Source organism: Callospermophilus lateralis, chromosome 4 (assembly GCF_048772815.1).
Source record: "Callospermophilus lateralis isolate mCalLat2 chromosome 4, mCalLat2.hap1, whole genome shotgun sequence".
Lineage (NCBI taxonomy): Eukaryota > Metazoa > Chordata > Mammalia > Rodentia > Sciuridae > Callospermophilus > Callospermophilus lateralis.
In genome coordinates this window covers 150,373,152-150,388,281 of record NC_135308.1, presented here as the reverse complement: position 1 = coordinate 150,388,281, position 15,130 = coordinate 150,373,152, and the positions used below count along the sequence as shown (strand labels likewise).

The window sequence follows — 15,130 nt, the reverse complement described above, 5'->3', positions numbered from 1 at the left end:
CTTTCTCTCCTCCTTCTGGGTCTCCAAGTTGAGAACCACTTGATATTGCCCCTCATTATTGAGGCTTTATTTGGTTTCTTTTGGTATTTTTGTTTGGTATGTGAAATATACTTCAGTTTACATATTTTTTGTTCTTACGTTTCAAGTTCACTGATTTTTTTTCTTCTGATAAATTTTTTTTCTTGGTAATGAGAATGTAACCTAGGGTGCCTTTCACTGAACTGCATCCCCAGCCCTTTTTTAGTTTTAATTTTATTATTATTTTTTTTTAATTTGAGAGGAGGTCTCAATAAGCTGTTTAGGGAATCACTAAATTCCTGAGGCTAGCTTTGAACTTATGATCTTCCTGCCTCGGCCTCCCAAATAGCTAGGATTACTGGTGTGTACCACCATGGCAGAAGGTGACTTTTTGCAAGGGCCAATAACCTATCTCTAGTTTCCTACATGATAGTGAGAGGTCTATTAATAAAACCCCATGATGTTTATTCTGTCATCTTTTAGAGCTTTTTTGATAAAATGGTGTAAGATTGTGTTTTTTTTTTTTTTAATTTATTTTTTAGTTATGGGCAGACACAACATCTTTGTTTGTATGTGGTGCTGAGGATCGAACCCGGGCCGCACTCATGCCAGGCGAGCGCGCTACCGCTTGAGCCACATCTCCAGCCCTAAGATTGTGTTTTAAAATTATTTTTTTTTCTGAATTGTCACCTATTTATTATAATATTGCTCATAGGGTAGGGTTTTCTGTCCCATTTCCAAAAAAATGAGTTTATGGATTTTCATGACAGAGTCTTATCTCTGTCATATGGTGGCATTATCATGTTCATGTTCTGGAGTCAGGCTGAGCTGGGTTAAGATCCTGGCTCTCCTACCTGAATGACTTTGAACCTGTTGCTAATCCTGCTTGAACTTTTGTTTCTTCATCTATAAAGTAGGAATGCTGTTATTTTCTGTCATAGGATTGTTGAGACAATTCAATGCAAAAGGGTTAATGCTTTTTTTTTTTTTTTATACCTGCGATTGAACGCAGGGGCACTCAACCATATCCCCAGCCCTATTTTGTATTTTATTTAGAGACAGAGTTTCACTGAGTTGCTTAGCGCCTCCCTGTTGCTAAGGCTGGCTTTGAACTTGTGATCCTCTTATAATCAGCCTCCCAAGCCCCTAGGATTACAGGCATATGCTACTGTGCCTGGCTAGGGTTAATACTTTTTTTTTTTTTTTTTTAAGTTGTAGATGGACACAATACCTTTTTTTTTTTTTTTCCTTTTCTTTTAATTTTTATGTGGTGCCGGGGATCAGACCCAGTGCCTCACACATGCTAGGTAAGCGATCTAGCACTGAGCCACGACCCCAGCCCTAGGGTTCACATTTTTAAAAACAGTACTGTGCTTTTAAAAAAATTGCCAAATACTTGTAACATCATGTGTTCTTCCACAAGTAAAAGCAACAAACATAACCAGAAAAGCAACATTTGGTATGGAAATGAGTTGTACCACGGAAAAGCTTATAAAACCAGGCAGTTTTTTTTTTTTTTTTAAACATCTCGCAAGCATTATGATGTTGTTAGAGGCTGTGTGTTTTTCCATTAACTCAGTGGAATTAAATTCTATCCCATGTAGGTGAATGGAATGTTGTGTGAGCCTATAAAATTTAAGATTAAAAAAAAAAATAAATCACGGGTTCCTGGAGTCAGACTTCCTCTCAGCTGCCAGCCACATTCTTGGTCTTGATACTTTTGATTTGTTTTTCCTTTGCTGACCTCAACTTTATACCTGTTTTCGTTCTTGCTTCTGGCCACAGTCATGAATCTTCCTTGGTTTATTCTGCTCCTAAACACATTAGGCTCCTTTTCTGGACTTCTCTTCCTTTAATATATGGGGCAAAAGTAGCAGTTAGGTGAAGAACCCCTGGGGAGGTGAATGGGAGACTGGGGGGAGGGAGGCCTGTGTCAGCACCCTCTCATCTTGTTGTGCTCAGTTCTTTAGTAAGAGCTTTCGGGGAAGTGGGGAGATAGGAGCTACTTGGAACTCTAAAATGAATGTTTTTTCTTTTTCAGTCCTCACAATCAAGATTTTTTTTCCTGACCTTCAAATGGTGGGCATCTCTCATCCTCAAATGATGATCCTCACGAACTACCTTGAGGAAAGATTGCCATCTGTTCCTAGCAAACATCATTAGGAGAAAGATCTAAGAGCAGTGAGGGCTGGAGGCCGCCCCAGGATGAAAACCGTCCTGATTTGAATGTGATATCTTCCCCAAGCAAAGGAAAATGAACCAGAAGGCAAATGAGAATGTAGAAAGAGATGCCCAATTCAACGTAAAGCCCCAGAAACCCATTCGGCCTTACATCTGCTCCACTCTGAATGATTTTCAAGAAGAGAGGAACTTTTTGGCAACCAACATCTTCCCTCAGCTTAATGAACTCTGCAATTCCCGGGGTACATACTTCAAACCTGTGGACCTGAGGTGGTCAGTCTTGAAGGCCCCGAAGTCCTTGCCGGTCAACTTGTATAGACAGGGTTGCTGTCTCCTCTCCCAGCAGCTGAAACTCTGTCTTGACTATGTGAACAGCTGCTTTCCCTTCTTCATCTGCATGTTGGGTCAGACCTATGGGGACTTCCTTCCTGACCACTCACCTTTCATGTTCTCCAAAGCAAAAGACCTATCAAATTTATCCAAACCAGAACAGAATCTTTATGTTGCTGCAAAAAATGGTTATCCTTGGGTCCTAGAGACTCCCAACTGCAGCCTGACGGAGTTTGAGATCATCCAGGCAGCATTTCGGAACCAGTCACAATTTCAGTATTTTTATTTCAGGACCAGGACCACGCTGCTGAAGATATTAAGTGGGGAAGAGGAGGAGAGTCTGTCCTCAGGTGCTCTGGTGAATGAAGAGGAAAAATTGAAGATTGGAAGACTTAAGGCCAAGATCATTAGTAAAGGGCTTCCCATCAGATTTTATAAAGATATCCAAGAGTTGGGGGAACTGGTTTTCAAGGACTGGTCGTTTGTGATAGAAAAACTTAACCCAGTCACTTTAATGATCAAAAACATAGGTGAGTGAATGTGATTAACACAGGTTAATGTTTTGTATGTCTTCCTAGGAAAAAAATTTTTAAATGATTGAAAACATTCCTTAAGCATTTAATATTATCCACTTTATGCGATATATATTTTTTCATTTTTTAAAAAATATTTTTTAGTTATACATGGGTACAATATCTTTATTTTGTTTATTTATTTTTGCGTGGTGCTGAAGATCCAACCCAGTGTCTCACATGTGTGAGGCAAGTGTTCTGTGACTGAGCTATAACCCCAGCCCTATTTTTTCATTTTGAAGATTTTTGAAACTGAAAATGGGAGCCAATGATGGGTCATGGAAGAATAGTTAGGAAGTTAAAGAGCTTAGAGAAGACCCAGAATATCTGGCAGTTAATGTGTAGATCTAGAGCAGAGGTTCTTGACTATTGCCAATTTTGTCCCCTCCCTGCCAGACATTTGATCTTATCTGGAGACATTTTTGGTGGTCCTAATTGGGGGAGAGATACTGGCCTCCAGTAGGTAGAGGCGAGGGGTGCTAACCATTCTCCAGTGCATAGGACAGCCCTCCAGAATAAATATGTATCCAGTCTAAAATGTCAACAATGTGAACGTGGAGAAACCCTGAGTCAAAGGGAAGAGAGCTTTCATTAGTTGGTGGTTTGTGTATATAATCACATTTCATCCTTAAAGTTTAGATCTGTAAGGCAGGAATAATAATTCTGGTTTTGCAGATGAGCAAATGAAAGCTGCTATATATAGTGGTCAATGACTTACCCATATCACATAAATGACCAATCCAAGATTTGAACCCACATCTCTCTGATTCTAAGATCCATGCCTGTTCTTCTTTATCTATACTCTTCAGAGTGTAATCCATGAACTTCAACCCTGGGAGATTGTTAGAAATGCAGAATCTCAGGTACCATTTTAAGTCTACTGAATTAAAATTTGTATTTTAACATGATGACCAGGAGATTGTATGGGTGCTGAAGTTTGATGAAGCACTACCTCATATCAGATTGCTTCTAAATGAAATGATTAACTTTATTTTTATTTATTTTTTTAAACAATGCCTTTATTTTTATGTGGTGCTGAGGTTCGAACCCGGGTCCCACCTGTGCTAGGCGAGCGCTCTACCACTGAGCCACAATCTCGGCCTCTGATTAACTTTATTTTTGAAAATGGTATCTTGAGGACATGTGCCAAGATAGAACAGGAAGAGCAATGTCAAGGTATAGCAGAGAATCTGCATCTAGAGAAACCTCAGGAGGGATATGAGGCACCCTTAAAATAACACTAAAAATAGGATTTTTATATGCATGTGTATTTTGGGGGGAGGCGAGAAGATGACCTGAGTCTTTGATCAGATTCTCAAAATCTTAAAAGATTCCGTGACCCCAAAAGGTTATGAATTACTGATGTAAGGGCCTAATTAATGTGGGGAGGTAAAGTGGTGGTAGATGGTGCATCCTCAAATGTTTTTGGGGATCAGGCAGGCAACAGTCCTTATCATATGAGCAGATGGATGGGAGGTAAGTCACAGAATATTGGCCCACATAGGTCATTCAAATTCAGTGCTGGGGGTGGTGTTGAAATCTTACCCTTGGGCTGGGGCTGTAGCTCAGCGGCAAAGTGCTCACCTAGCATGTGGGAGGCCCTGGGTTCGATCCTCAGCACCACATAAAGATAAATAAATTAGTAAAGATATTGTGTGCAACTACAACTAAAAAATAAATATTAAAAAAAAAAAAAGAAATCTCACCCTTGGTAACCAGGTGAGTCTGCCTATAAGCCAAATCATTCTGGACCCTGGGGGGAAAACACTATTATCAGTCACAAGACTTTTGGTTGCAAGAGACTCTAACTGGCATCAACAAAAAAAGGGACCTTATAACTAATATAATTGCAAAGCCCAGGATTCAGTCTGGTTCTGCTCAGGCTTCAACTAGTGGCTCAGATGATGTCACTAGGCTCTGATCTTTTGGTTTCTCATCCTGGCTCTGTTGTTCTGATGTTGGCTCAATTCCTTGGCTTCTCCCTCATAGAAGGAAGATGACTGTAGCACTCCAGGTTCAAGTTCAGCAGAATTGGCTCAATTCCTAGCACTGAGCCATTCTTGGCCTAACCTGGGCCATGTGCTTGTATTTAACTCAATCATGGGTGCCAAGAAAATGTGATACTCTGATAGTTAATCCTGGATCATAGACTGCCTCTGGAATTCACGTGGAGTCGTGAACTTAATAACATGAATTGAGATTTGGGATGGTGGATCTAGGTCTGTTACTGAAACTAGTGTAGAGTCCGTGAATGTTGGGCAGCCTAAAGATATCTTACATATTTACTATAGGCGTGAAGTTTTTAGAGTCTGCTTCCAGGCATGTCCTTAGAATCCTGGATTTTTCAGTTCCAAGCTGTGTGAGTTTGAGAAAATTACTTAATACTGGTAAGCCTTAGTTTCTTTTATAAAATAGATGGACAAGAATCTGCTTACGAGTAATGACACATGTGAAGCACCTAAAAACAGTGCCTGGCTCATTAGTCACAGAGTAAATAGCCAATAAGAGTGAATAACCAAATGGTTCCAGGACAACATGGACATCTGGCTGAAGTCTGTAATGGTAATATTATTTTACTAATCGTAATCTGGATCACATCCATTGATTAATATTCACTAATTCATACAAGAATCAAGCCTTTCTGTGTACTTGGGTTAAGTTCATCTTATTTCTCCATAGTATTCTTTTTTTTTTTTTTTGTACCAGGGATTGAACTCGGGCACTCCACCACTGAGTCACATCCCTAGCCCCTATTTTGTATTTTATTTAGAGACAGTGTCTCACTGGGTTGCTTAGTGCCTCGCTTTTGCTGAGGATGGCTTTGAACTCGCGATCCTCTTTAATTTTTGATCTTATTGAAAAGTTAGCTTGTTTTATATTTTATTCTTGAAGGGTTGTATGTGGGCTAAATATCTAAATTAGAAGGTACATAATGGGTGGATTATGAAAAAATTCTCTGAAAGGAAATGCTAAATTCTCTTTTGGATCTATGATATCCTTTAAATTATTTAGGTAACCTCCAAAATCTCACAGTCTACAGCTAGGATAGCAATAAACCTTTTGTACAGTTAGTAGTTATAAGGCAATGTAGAGCTATCAGTTTATACTCTTGATTCTTAGAGATACTTGATCTTCAAGATACCTCACTTTAGTGGGTGAGTTTCAAGTTCAGCTCAATCATCCCAAATTCTGTTAAAAATTGTGAAACATGAAGCTGACCTATGGTCTTCAGGTCTGTCCTGACACTAACCTGAACCACAGGGCAGACAAGTTAATAAGGAGTCAAAAGGTGGGTGGGTATCTTAGAAACCTACCAGACTATTTTATGTTTTTTTCCCCCTATATGTACATTGATAATAGCCTTCACCCTCCAGAGACAGGAGGGCATTTTAGCAACCCAGAACCCCCCTGACTTGAATTAGGCAGTGGTTTTGGAATTACAGTAAATAGGAACTCAAGGGACCCAGACATGATCCAATCGTCTGACTCTACGTCTTATTAGGGTTTAAGGGACCTACCTGCCCAATGGCAGAGCTGCAGCTGTACCCATGGGTGTCATCTGTTTTAGGGCATCTTGCCCTAGAAATACACTGCACTCCTCTAAGCTTTGCCATGTGTAGACACACAGACATACCCCTGTTGTTTTCTTTCATTAACATTCACAATGGGCTGTGAAATATGGCACCACCATGGAAAGAAGGTGATCTAGATACAGAGAGCAAATTCCTTATTGGGCATTTATAGAAAGCATGTGCAATTGAAAATGTAAAACTATAATTCTAAGATCTTAAAACTTATTTCTTTGATTATAAAGACTACAGGCACAGCTTAGAATGTTTCTATCATGAAGAGTTTATTGAGAAGTGCAAGCAATCGTTTGTTTCTTCCAAGGAGTCAAACAGGATCTTTGAAATCTTGGAACAATTTGTCTTAAAGGATGAGGGACTTGACTTAAAAAATGCAGCAGCAGATTCTAATTTAGTCTCTGTTCTCAGGTAAGATGTCAAGAAATCCAAATCCTTCTTTATGGGGTTCAAGCAAAACAGCCTGGCTTTGGTAAATGTGATTCCTCCAAATTTAGAGTGTCCACTCCCACTTCCCCCATTCTGTGGACATCCCATCCTATAAGAGAGACCCCAGAAAGGCTAACCCTGGGTTAGATTTCCTTATCAGGTACCCCCTGCTTTTGCAAAGCTTTTCTGGTTTTTCACATACTTTCTTCCAGTGTCCTTAAGAAGATGATAAACTGCTGGAAGACAGAGCACCTACCTTCTTTTCTCTCTCATACATCAAAATTGATCTAAGTAATTCTAAGAACAATGAAATGGCTTTAAGGAGAAGAAACTAAAATGGAGAATATGTATATTGCATTTGTATAGTAGTATGTAATTTAGGGCTTCCATGTGTATCATTATTATATTTACATTCAGATATTCACCAGAACTTATCAAAATGATATGGGACATATCATTATTTATGTTTATGTGTAAGGAATCAAGTTATCGTTCCCCATGTATGCACTCCTTCATTGGTTTATCCAGTGTCTTCTATAATCAGACCTGCATGTCTCTTTCCACTCTGGGTGGTGACACACCTTTACCACCCATAGGCATTGTGAAGCTGAGGCAATGTAAAAAAACTGGCATTGTCTATGAGTCCCTCGGGGTCTATTCCTAGAAAGCAGGGAGGTTCCTAGGATAGTCTTCTTTTTTCATCCTCATCCTCCAGCTCTTAGCACAGGTCTCATTTTATCTGTACACTTTTTATGGTTTGAAATAAGTCCACAGTAGCTGGGATGGTGAGGGGCTCTCTGCCATCACCCTCCCAGGCTCAGCTGCACACCACTGAAGTCCATTCAGAGCTACCAACATTTTTGTGATTCCGGGAACTCATGCCAAGAGGAAGTGACTTATTACGTTTTATTGCAAATGAACAACTTAAATTATTGGGCCCAACAAGATACAGCAATTAAATAAGTCCTTTTAAATTAGTTATGTGAAAACATGCAGAGCTTTTGCTTGCTTTGCCATTCAGGAACAATGTTCCGTTCTGTATGTTCCTGAATAGTGTGTAAGGGTCAATAGAAGAGGAGTGTGGTTTTATTCACTTGTCAAAGCAGTGTTTTCATTGACAACCAGATAGACCAACAGGGTTCTCATTTTGAAAAGGAGCCACAGATTGTTTTGCAGTGTTTTCATTTTTCTTGAGAAGTAGTGATTAAGACCCTAGCCGTAGGTATGCGGATGCATCAGATTTGCATTTCTTGTTAATTGATTTTTACCTGCTCTGTGCCAAGTATTGTTTTAAATACAGGGAACAAAAGCAACAGAAATCTTTGCCCCCATCGAGGTTCTCATTGTGGAACCAGGCAATGAACGTAACAGATATGCAAAACATGTAGCATACTAGATGCCTTCAAGTGCCTTCAAGGAAATGTTGAAGAGAAATGGGCCACCTGGTTGGCTGAGGGAAGCCCTCAGTGACAAGGCGATTTGGGATAACTACTAGAAAGAGGTGAGGAAGCAGGCCCTGTGGATATGGATTGGAAGGATCTTCCAGATAGAGGAAGAGGCCCTGAGGCTGGAGCAAATAGCGAGGAGGCCAGCAGCCACAGGAAGTCAAAGCTGCAGAGAGAGTGGTAGTGGAAGAGGTTGGAGAGATACTGGATGGGTCTTTCTGGCCGCACTGTTCATTGGACGGACTTGGACTTTTGCTGCTTTCAAGCAGAGCAATCACCCACCTATGTGAAATGTTTTATCTGGCTTGCTCTAGCTGATTGGTTGAGGTTAGACTGAGCAGAGGGCAAAGGTAGGACACACAATCAAATCCCACTACTCAAATTTGCTGGCAAAACAATTTAAGCAATAAAACATTCATTCCTAATTTATATTAATGGAGATGGACTTCTTAAGAAATAACTATTTAATGACCTGGCTTTAGGGTTTCTATGTTACTGAGTCTTTGAACTGATCCTCTTGCTTTGCTGAATCAGAATTCAGCTTTATGGCATTTAATTCATTGACTTGTTCAACAATATATGGTCATGTCCTACGCTAGTCACTAAATATCCAGTAGTGAATCAAATAATCCTGGGAACAGTCCTCTTCATGGTACACCTGTTAGCATAAAAGAACCAAGCTGGATTCAAACTTCATGGATTATTTCAGCTTCAGGAATGGAGTTTCCTGCAGGAATGGGGTGATGAAAATTTGGTGGCTCATTTTCCACTTTCCTGGTGGAAAATGAGCCACCAAACAAAGGAGGGAACTGGGTTTATGTAGGTTATATTGAGAGGTGACTTAATTAATGAGTGTGTCAGCTTGGACACTCAGGAATTTGAGGTCTATTTTACTGGGCCAAATGGGAGGGAGTCTGGGGTCAGCACTTGGTCTCTGGGATTCATCTTACTGGACTGGATGGAGGGCCTGGGGTCAGTGGTTGGTATCTATAAAGGATTTATTTAGGGAAGGATTAATGCTTTGGCCTCTTCCAGAGACTGCATTTCTAGGTTTGATGGACACCTCTTACTCAGGTGATGTACCAGGGTTTGTTTTATCATCAGGAAAGAATATACTGGGAAAGGATCAATGCTGTCAATGTCTGGCTTTCTATCTCACTCCCCTTTTCTCAGGCCTCACTATTTTGGGAGTTTGTCATTTTCCATATCTAATAACTCCCATCAATGAAAAATATCACTAGACACATACTTATTGAATCATAATTGTAAGGAACAACACTAGAATCTCTATGTTGTGATAGTCATGGACCTGAGAATCTTCTGCATATCCAGAAGATTTTCACTAGAAAATAAAGCAACAAAACAAATTTTATTATGCTTCTGTGAGTTCAAAGATAAAATATTTGTGACTAGCTAACATCCCCTGGTGGAGAAGCAGGCTACTTCTCAGAGCATCACTAATGATGATGATAATTGAGTTGAATTTCTGATTTCATGATCATTGGGATTTATGGGAATTCTTGGTGTATGAGTGCTTCAGTTTTTATTCTCTTCTGATATAGTGATGTACCAAGGACTAGCCTGGTGATAGGGGAATGAGCAGGCAGGCATGAGGGCAGTGGACTGGGGCTGTAGCCTTGGGGTCCTTGATGTAACCTTGAGTTCATACTGGACAACCCTAGGATATGTGTGGCTACAAAGGCCTTCCGAAGTTACTGTCTCTCTACTGTTAGCTGAAAGGGCATGCCAGATCAGGAACCACAGAACAAGAATGAGGTACCAAAAGAGGGTTTATTAGGGGCGCTCCTGGGCAAGGTTCACCCGTCCATGAAAGGGTGAGGGCCGGGGAAGTTGTGGGTGGGAAAGGCAAGAACAGTGCTAATAAGGGAAGCTGGAGGTGGGAAGGCCTAGGCCATTTAATCGCAGCTACCCACAGCAGGTTGGCTGAGCTGGATTTAGGGGCATCATGTCTGTTGCTGTTTGGTCAGAGCTGATGTGAGTTGATAGGGCGATTCCTTCAGCGGCGGGAACGGTGGTGGTTGGGGTCTGTTGCCATGTCAGTTTCTGAATGGCCATTTCGCATCTCCTCAGCCAGGTGGAAAGTCCCTGGCCACAGCTGACATGAAAGGGGAGGGGGAAGGGAAGGCTGCCCACCCAATATCTACTCCCCTAATTTAACATAGGTAAAGCCAAAGCCCAGAGGGTGAAAGACTTCTTTGAAACCAGCTGAGGCTAACATTCTTATCTCTTGGAGTCAAATGTCTACAGAAGATGTCTTTCCTCCTCTATTCCTTGGTGAATGTTCTTGACTACATTTTACCTCTTTATTTTTCAGAATAAATTCTCTTCCAGCTTTCAAGTCTATTTTGCTCTTGTCTGGAGAACGTGGTTGCGGGAAGTCCACCCTGATTGCCAACTTCGTGAATTATTTCAAAAACAAGTATCCGAGCATATCGATCATCCCTCATTTTGTGGGAAGCACCTGTGAAAGCAGTGACATCATGTCCGTGATCCACTACTTCATCACAGAGCTACAGCACACGAACCACAGTAATAGAATCAGACTCCCAATGTTCATTCAGAAAATGCCTCTTCTGCTCATGCACCTGGTGTTCCCTTGTTCTACTGTAAACCCCACATTATCCCACCCATGTATCTGCCCACCTCTTCCCTCATAGCCTCCTTATCTCTCGCTCTCTGCTCCCTCCCCCTCCCTCCCCTCCCTAAAAGTTTATTGAGTACCTTTGTGTGCACAGAAAGCAGGCTAGAGCCCTTACCCCATGGAGTTCTCAGGTTACCAGGGAGGGATTAGGACATAGAATTAACTGAGTAACTAAATAAAAGATGTAGAAGTTAGAAGTGTTTAGTAAGAAAAAGCAAAGAAAGTAGGCAGGCAGCGTGTGTGTGTGTGTGTGTGTGTGTGTGTGTGTGGAGTCTCTCAGAGAATAGGATAAAAGAACATTTACATAAACACTAGAAGAGAGTGGAGGGAGAGTGGAGGGTACTCTTCCTGGAGTAGCTTTGCACAGGAGACAAGTGCCAGGCTCCTAGGTGGACATGCCTGTCAACCACTGTTCCTCCTGTTCAATTTCAGTAACTGTGTGTTGAGCATCTTTATTTATTTATTCATTCATTCATTCAGAGTATTTACTGGTTTTCTGTCCTGTACAAGATATTTTTTTTTGGGTTCTGGGAATATAGGAGTAAATCAGGTGAACAAGGTCATGGCTCCCAGGGATAAAATGTTCCAGGTGGGAAAGGCATTTATCAAGTAAATGAGTAACATATCAAATATGATTAATGCCATGCCGAATGATGTGATGAGGGGACAGGGTATTTGCTCCTGAGTGGGAAGTCGGGCTGTGTCTCTGTGGTGGGGGTAGGTAGCTCCAGCTGCTGTATCAGCTGAGTCCCATTGCAGCAGCTTCTCAAATGGAAGGTTATTTCTTATTCATGTAACAGTCTAGTTCATGGCTCCTGGTTAGATAACAAGTAGTTTTCCTCTATGTGGTGATTTGGGGACACAGTTTTCTTTCCATCTAGAAGCTGTGTCACCCCCAGAGCCTCAGAGTCCTTTGCTTTCTGCTAAAGGGAAAGGGGAACGTGTAGGATAGGAGACCTGTTCCCTCAAGTGTCAACCTGGAAGAAATATGTATCAGCTCCACCTCGGGTCTTCTGGCAACAGTTTGGCCAGTGAGGAATCAAGCAGGTAGAGAAAGCAGATCCCTCCCTACAGAAGGGACAGCATGAAGCTTGAGGGACAGGTAGCCATCTCCTCTGCCACACTCTCTGGGGACAGCTCATTGACAAGAAGGAGCCAGCCAGGTGGAGACCAGGAGAAAGAACATTCCAGGTGGAGTGAAAAGCTAAGCTAATACTACAGTGTCTAAGCCAGAAACACAGTTTGCTGATTTAGAGAGGGAGAGTGGCTAGTATGGCCAGAAAGCCAGGGACCTGCAAGGCGCCTCTGTCAGGTGAAGCAGGGGATGGGGTTGGCCACTGCACCTTGGGGTTTGTAGGCCAGAATGTTAGATGCGGATTCTGTTCAGTAAAATGAGAGGCCAGTGGGGGAATTTGAGTAGGGGAATGACAAGATTTCACTGTGTGGAAGATGGACGCAGGGAGCAGGCATGGAGGCGGGAGGCTGTTGGAGCTGTTGCAAGAGCGCGCTGGCTGGGCCAGGGCAGTGGAGCTGGAGGGGTGGGCTCCGGTGCTGAGGAGTGGGCTGGAGGACTGAAGGAAAGAGGAACTGCAAGTAACTCCCAGCTCTTGGCCTTAGGAGACTAGACGGATGGCAGAGCTGTAGACTGGGAGGGAAGCAGGTTTGAGGCAAGTCACATTCTGCTTGGAAGGTACAAGGTGTACACCCCCCACCCACCCCCACCCCGTGATGACAATCATGTGGGGTCAGGGTGGTGACTTGTTCTGTTCTGGGAGCAGTTGAGGAGCCTGACTACCTACATTCAAGCCCTGCTCCACTGCTTCCTGGTTTGTGGCCCTAGGTGAGTTATTGTAAAACCTCTGGCTCAGTTTCCCTATTTGTAATAAGTGGATGATAAAAAAGAACGTGTGCCTTGCTGAGAGGGTTAACTAAGATCAAGTGTGAGTGATCCAGAGGCTTAGCTCAGTGCTGGTTGGTCCCCGGGGAAGCGGGAAGCGTGGGTACCAGCTCTTCCTCCTTGTAGGTACTGTGTGCACTCCCTTCTGCATGTGTCTGACTTTGCCTATTCGTGCAGGAGCTTCTGGGTCCTGAGTGAATATGTGGGTGCCACAGGGTGAGTCTGGATGGGTGTGTATCATCTTTGCCTGAGGGTCACATATTTAGGTCTCTTTCTATGCATGTGGTAGGTGTGTCTGAGTGAGTGGGGTGGATTGGGTGGCTGAGTTTCCTACAGTTGGGTGGGCATGTACATGGGTAAAGTCCAATCAGTAGCAGCAGGTTTGTCTGTTTGTAAGGCCACTGATCCTATTCTGCTGTGTCCCCAGGGTGCTTGCTCTGGCTAGGCTGGTGATGTGAACTCAGTGGAACACACCCAATTATAATTTCATTCCCAAAGTGAATTGCTGTTTTAATGGGTGTGTTGTGGGATACTGGAAGCTCCCAATTAAACCAGCTGCTATCTTTCAAGCAAGCAGACAACAGTAGAATAAATTCAGGAACAGCCCATGAATACTGACGCCTCCTCTCCCCTAAAGAACACCTTCCTCATTAATGGTGGGAGGCCCAGGGGAGGGGCTGTGCTTCTGGATGACTTGTTAATTATAGCTGGGTGATCTTAACAGTTTACTGAAGCTCTCTGTGTCCTAATTTCCCTTCCTCCTCCTCTTCCTACTCTTCCCCCTTCCCCTTTTATCTCTCTTTCCCCTCCAACACCTCCTAATTGAATCCAGGGGTGCTCTATCACTGAGCTGCATCCCAAGCCCTTTTTAAAATTTTTATTTTGAGACAGAGTTTCCCTAAATTGCTGAGGCTGGCCTCAAATTGTGCTCCTCCTGCCTTAGCCTCCTGAATCCCTGGGATTACAGATGTGTGCCACCATGCCTGGTCTTGATTTCTTATTTGTAAATTGAGAATGGGATCAATAATACCTACTTCTTAAGTCTGTGTGAAGATAAAAGATAATACATGTAAAGAATTAAAAATGGTGTGGATATTTGAAGCTCATCTTTTAAGTTTGAAAAAAAAAAGAATTAAAAATGGCACCAGGCACACTGCTGCCATTATTATTTTTGATGATGTTATTATTCCTTATTGGGCTAGAGAAAGAAGCAGAGAGTGTAAGACACTCCTGCTCTTTAGCTAGCTTAGAGAGGGGAAGGACTGCAGTTCAAGCTGCCATTGTGCAAAGCCCACAGAGGCTGTGGAGGTGAGGGTGACACCAGCCCCAGGGTATTAGCATGACTCCTTTTCCAAGAAGCCAGGGTGAGGTGGGTGTGGGTGCAGGAGGAGGAGCTGCTGCCAAGACGCACACAGCTGACCTGGGAGGACAGGCACAGGCAGGCAGCACCTGTAGATCCTTTGCAATGTGCAGTTTATTGTGACCTAGCTCAGCTATTGTGACTGCAGCGCCTGCGTGGGCTGCAATCTGACTCTGGGGGCACATGCCTGATGCCCATATTTCTGCTCCTTCAGCCCCAACCCCTGCTTGCCAGGATGTGGCTGAGGAGAGCTGCCTGGAGCCTCCTGTGCCAACTGTCACGCCTCTTACGTATCTTGCAGCAGCAAGTGTACCTTCTGTAACACACTTTGCAGAGGTCACAGTGGAATCATTGCCTTTCTTACTTATGCATTTTTTGCTACGGCTCTCCATGGAACCTGATGGCAGTTCTGGGAAAAGAAGACTGAAGACTTTCTGAGCACCAGGGCTTTATCAGCATCTCATTCATGCCCTCAGCAAGCCACAGTGGCATTAGCATCCCAGACTGGGGGACTGAGGTCTGAGTGTCAGGGTAATATGGCTCCAGGTGGGCAGAGAGGGAGTTCAAGGTCCAGTTTCTGCTGAGCCGTAACTGCCCAGTCCTCACCACTGTGCCACCTGGACTCCTTGAGGCACCAGAGGAAAAAAATCTC

General features: G+C 42.8%; 1 protein-coding gene across 1 annotated transcript in view; it reads left to right on the top strand.

Moving 5' to 3' along the window:
* The first annotated feature begins 2,110 nt into the window (after positions 1–2,110).
* LOC143397184 (putative tetratricopeptide repeat protein 41) overlaps positions 2,111–15,130 on the top strand; it is a 68,954-nt gene continuing 55,934 nt past the window's right edge. The window contains exons 1-3 of the mRNA XM_076853244.1: positions 2,111–3,059; positions 6,916–7,096; positions 10,895–11,109. Of these exons, the coding sequence (XP_076709359.1) occupies positions 2,273–3,059; positions 6,916–7,096; positions 10,895–11,109 (1,183 nt within the window). The 5' untranslated portion in view covers positions 2,111–2,272. The remainder of the gene's footprint in view (positions 3,060–6,915; positions 7,097–10,894; positions 11,110–15,130) is intronic.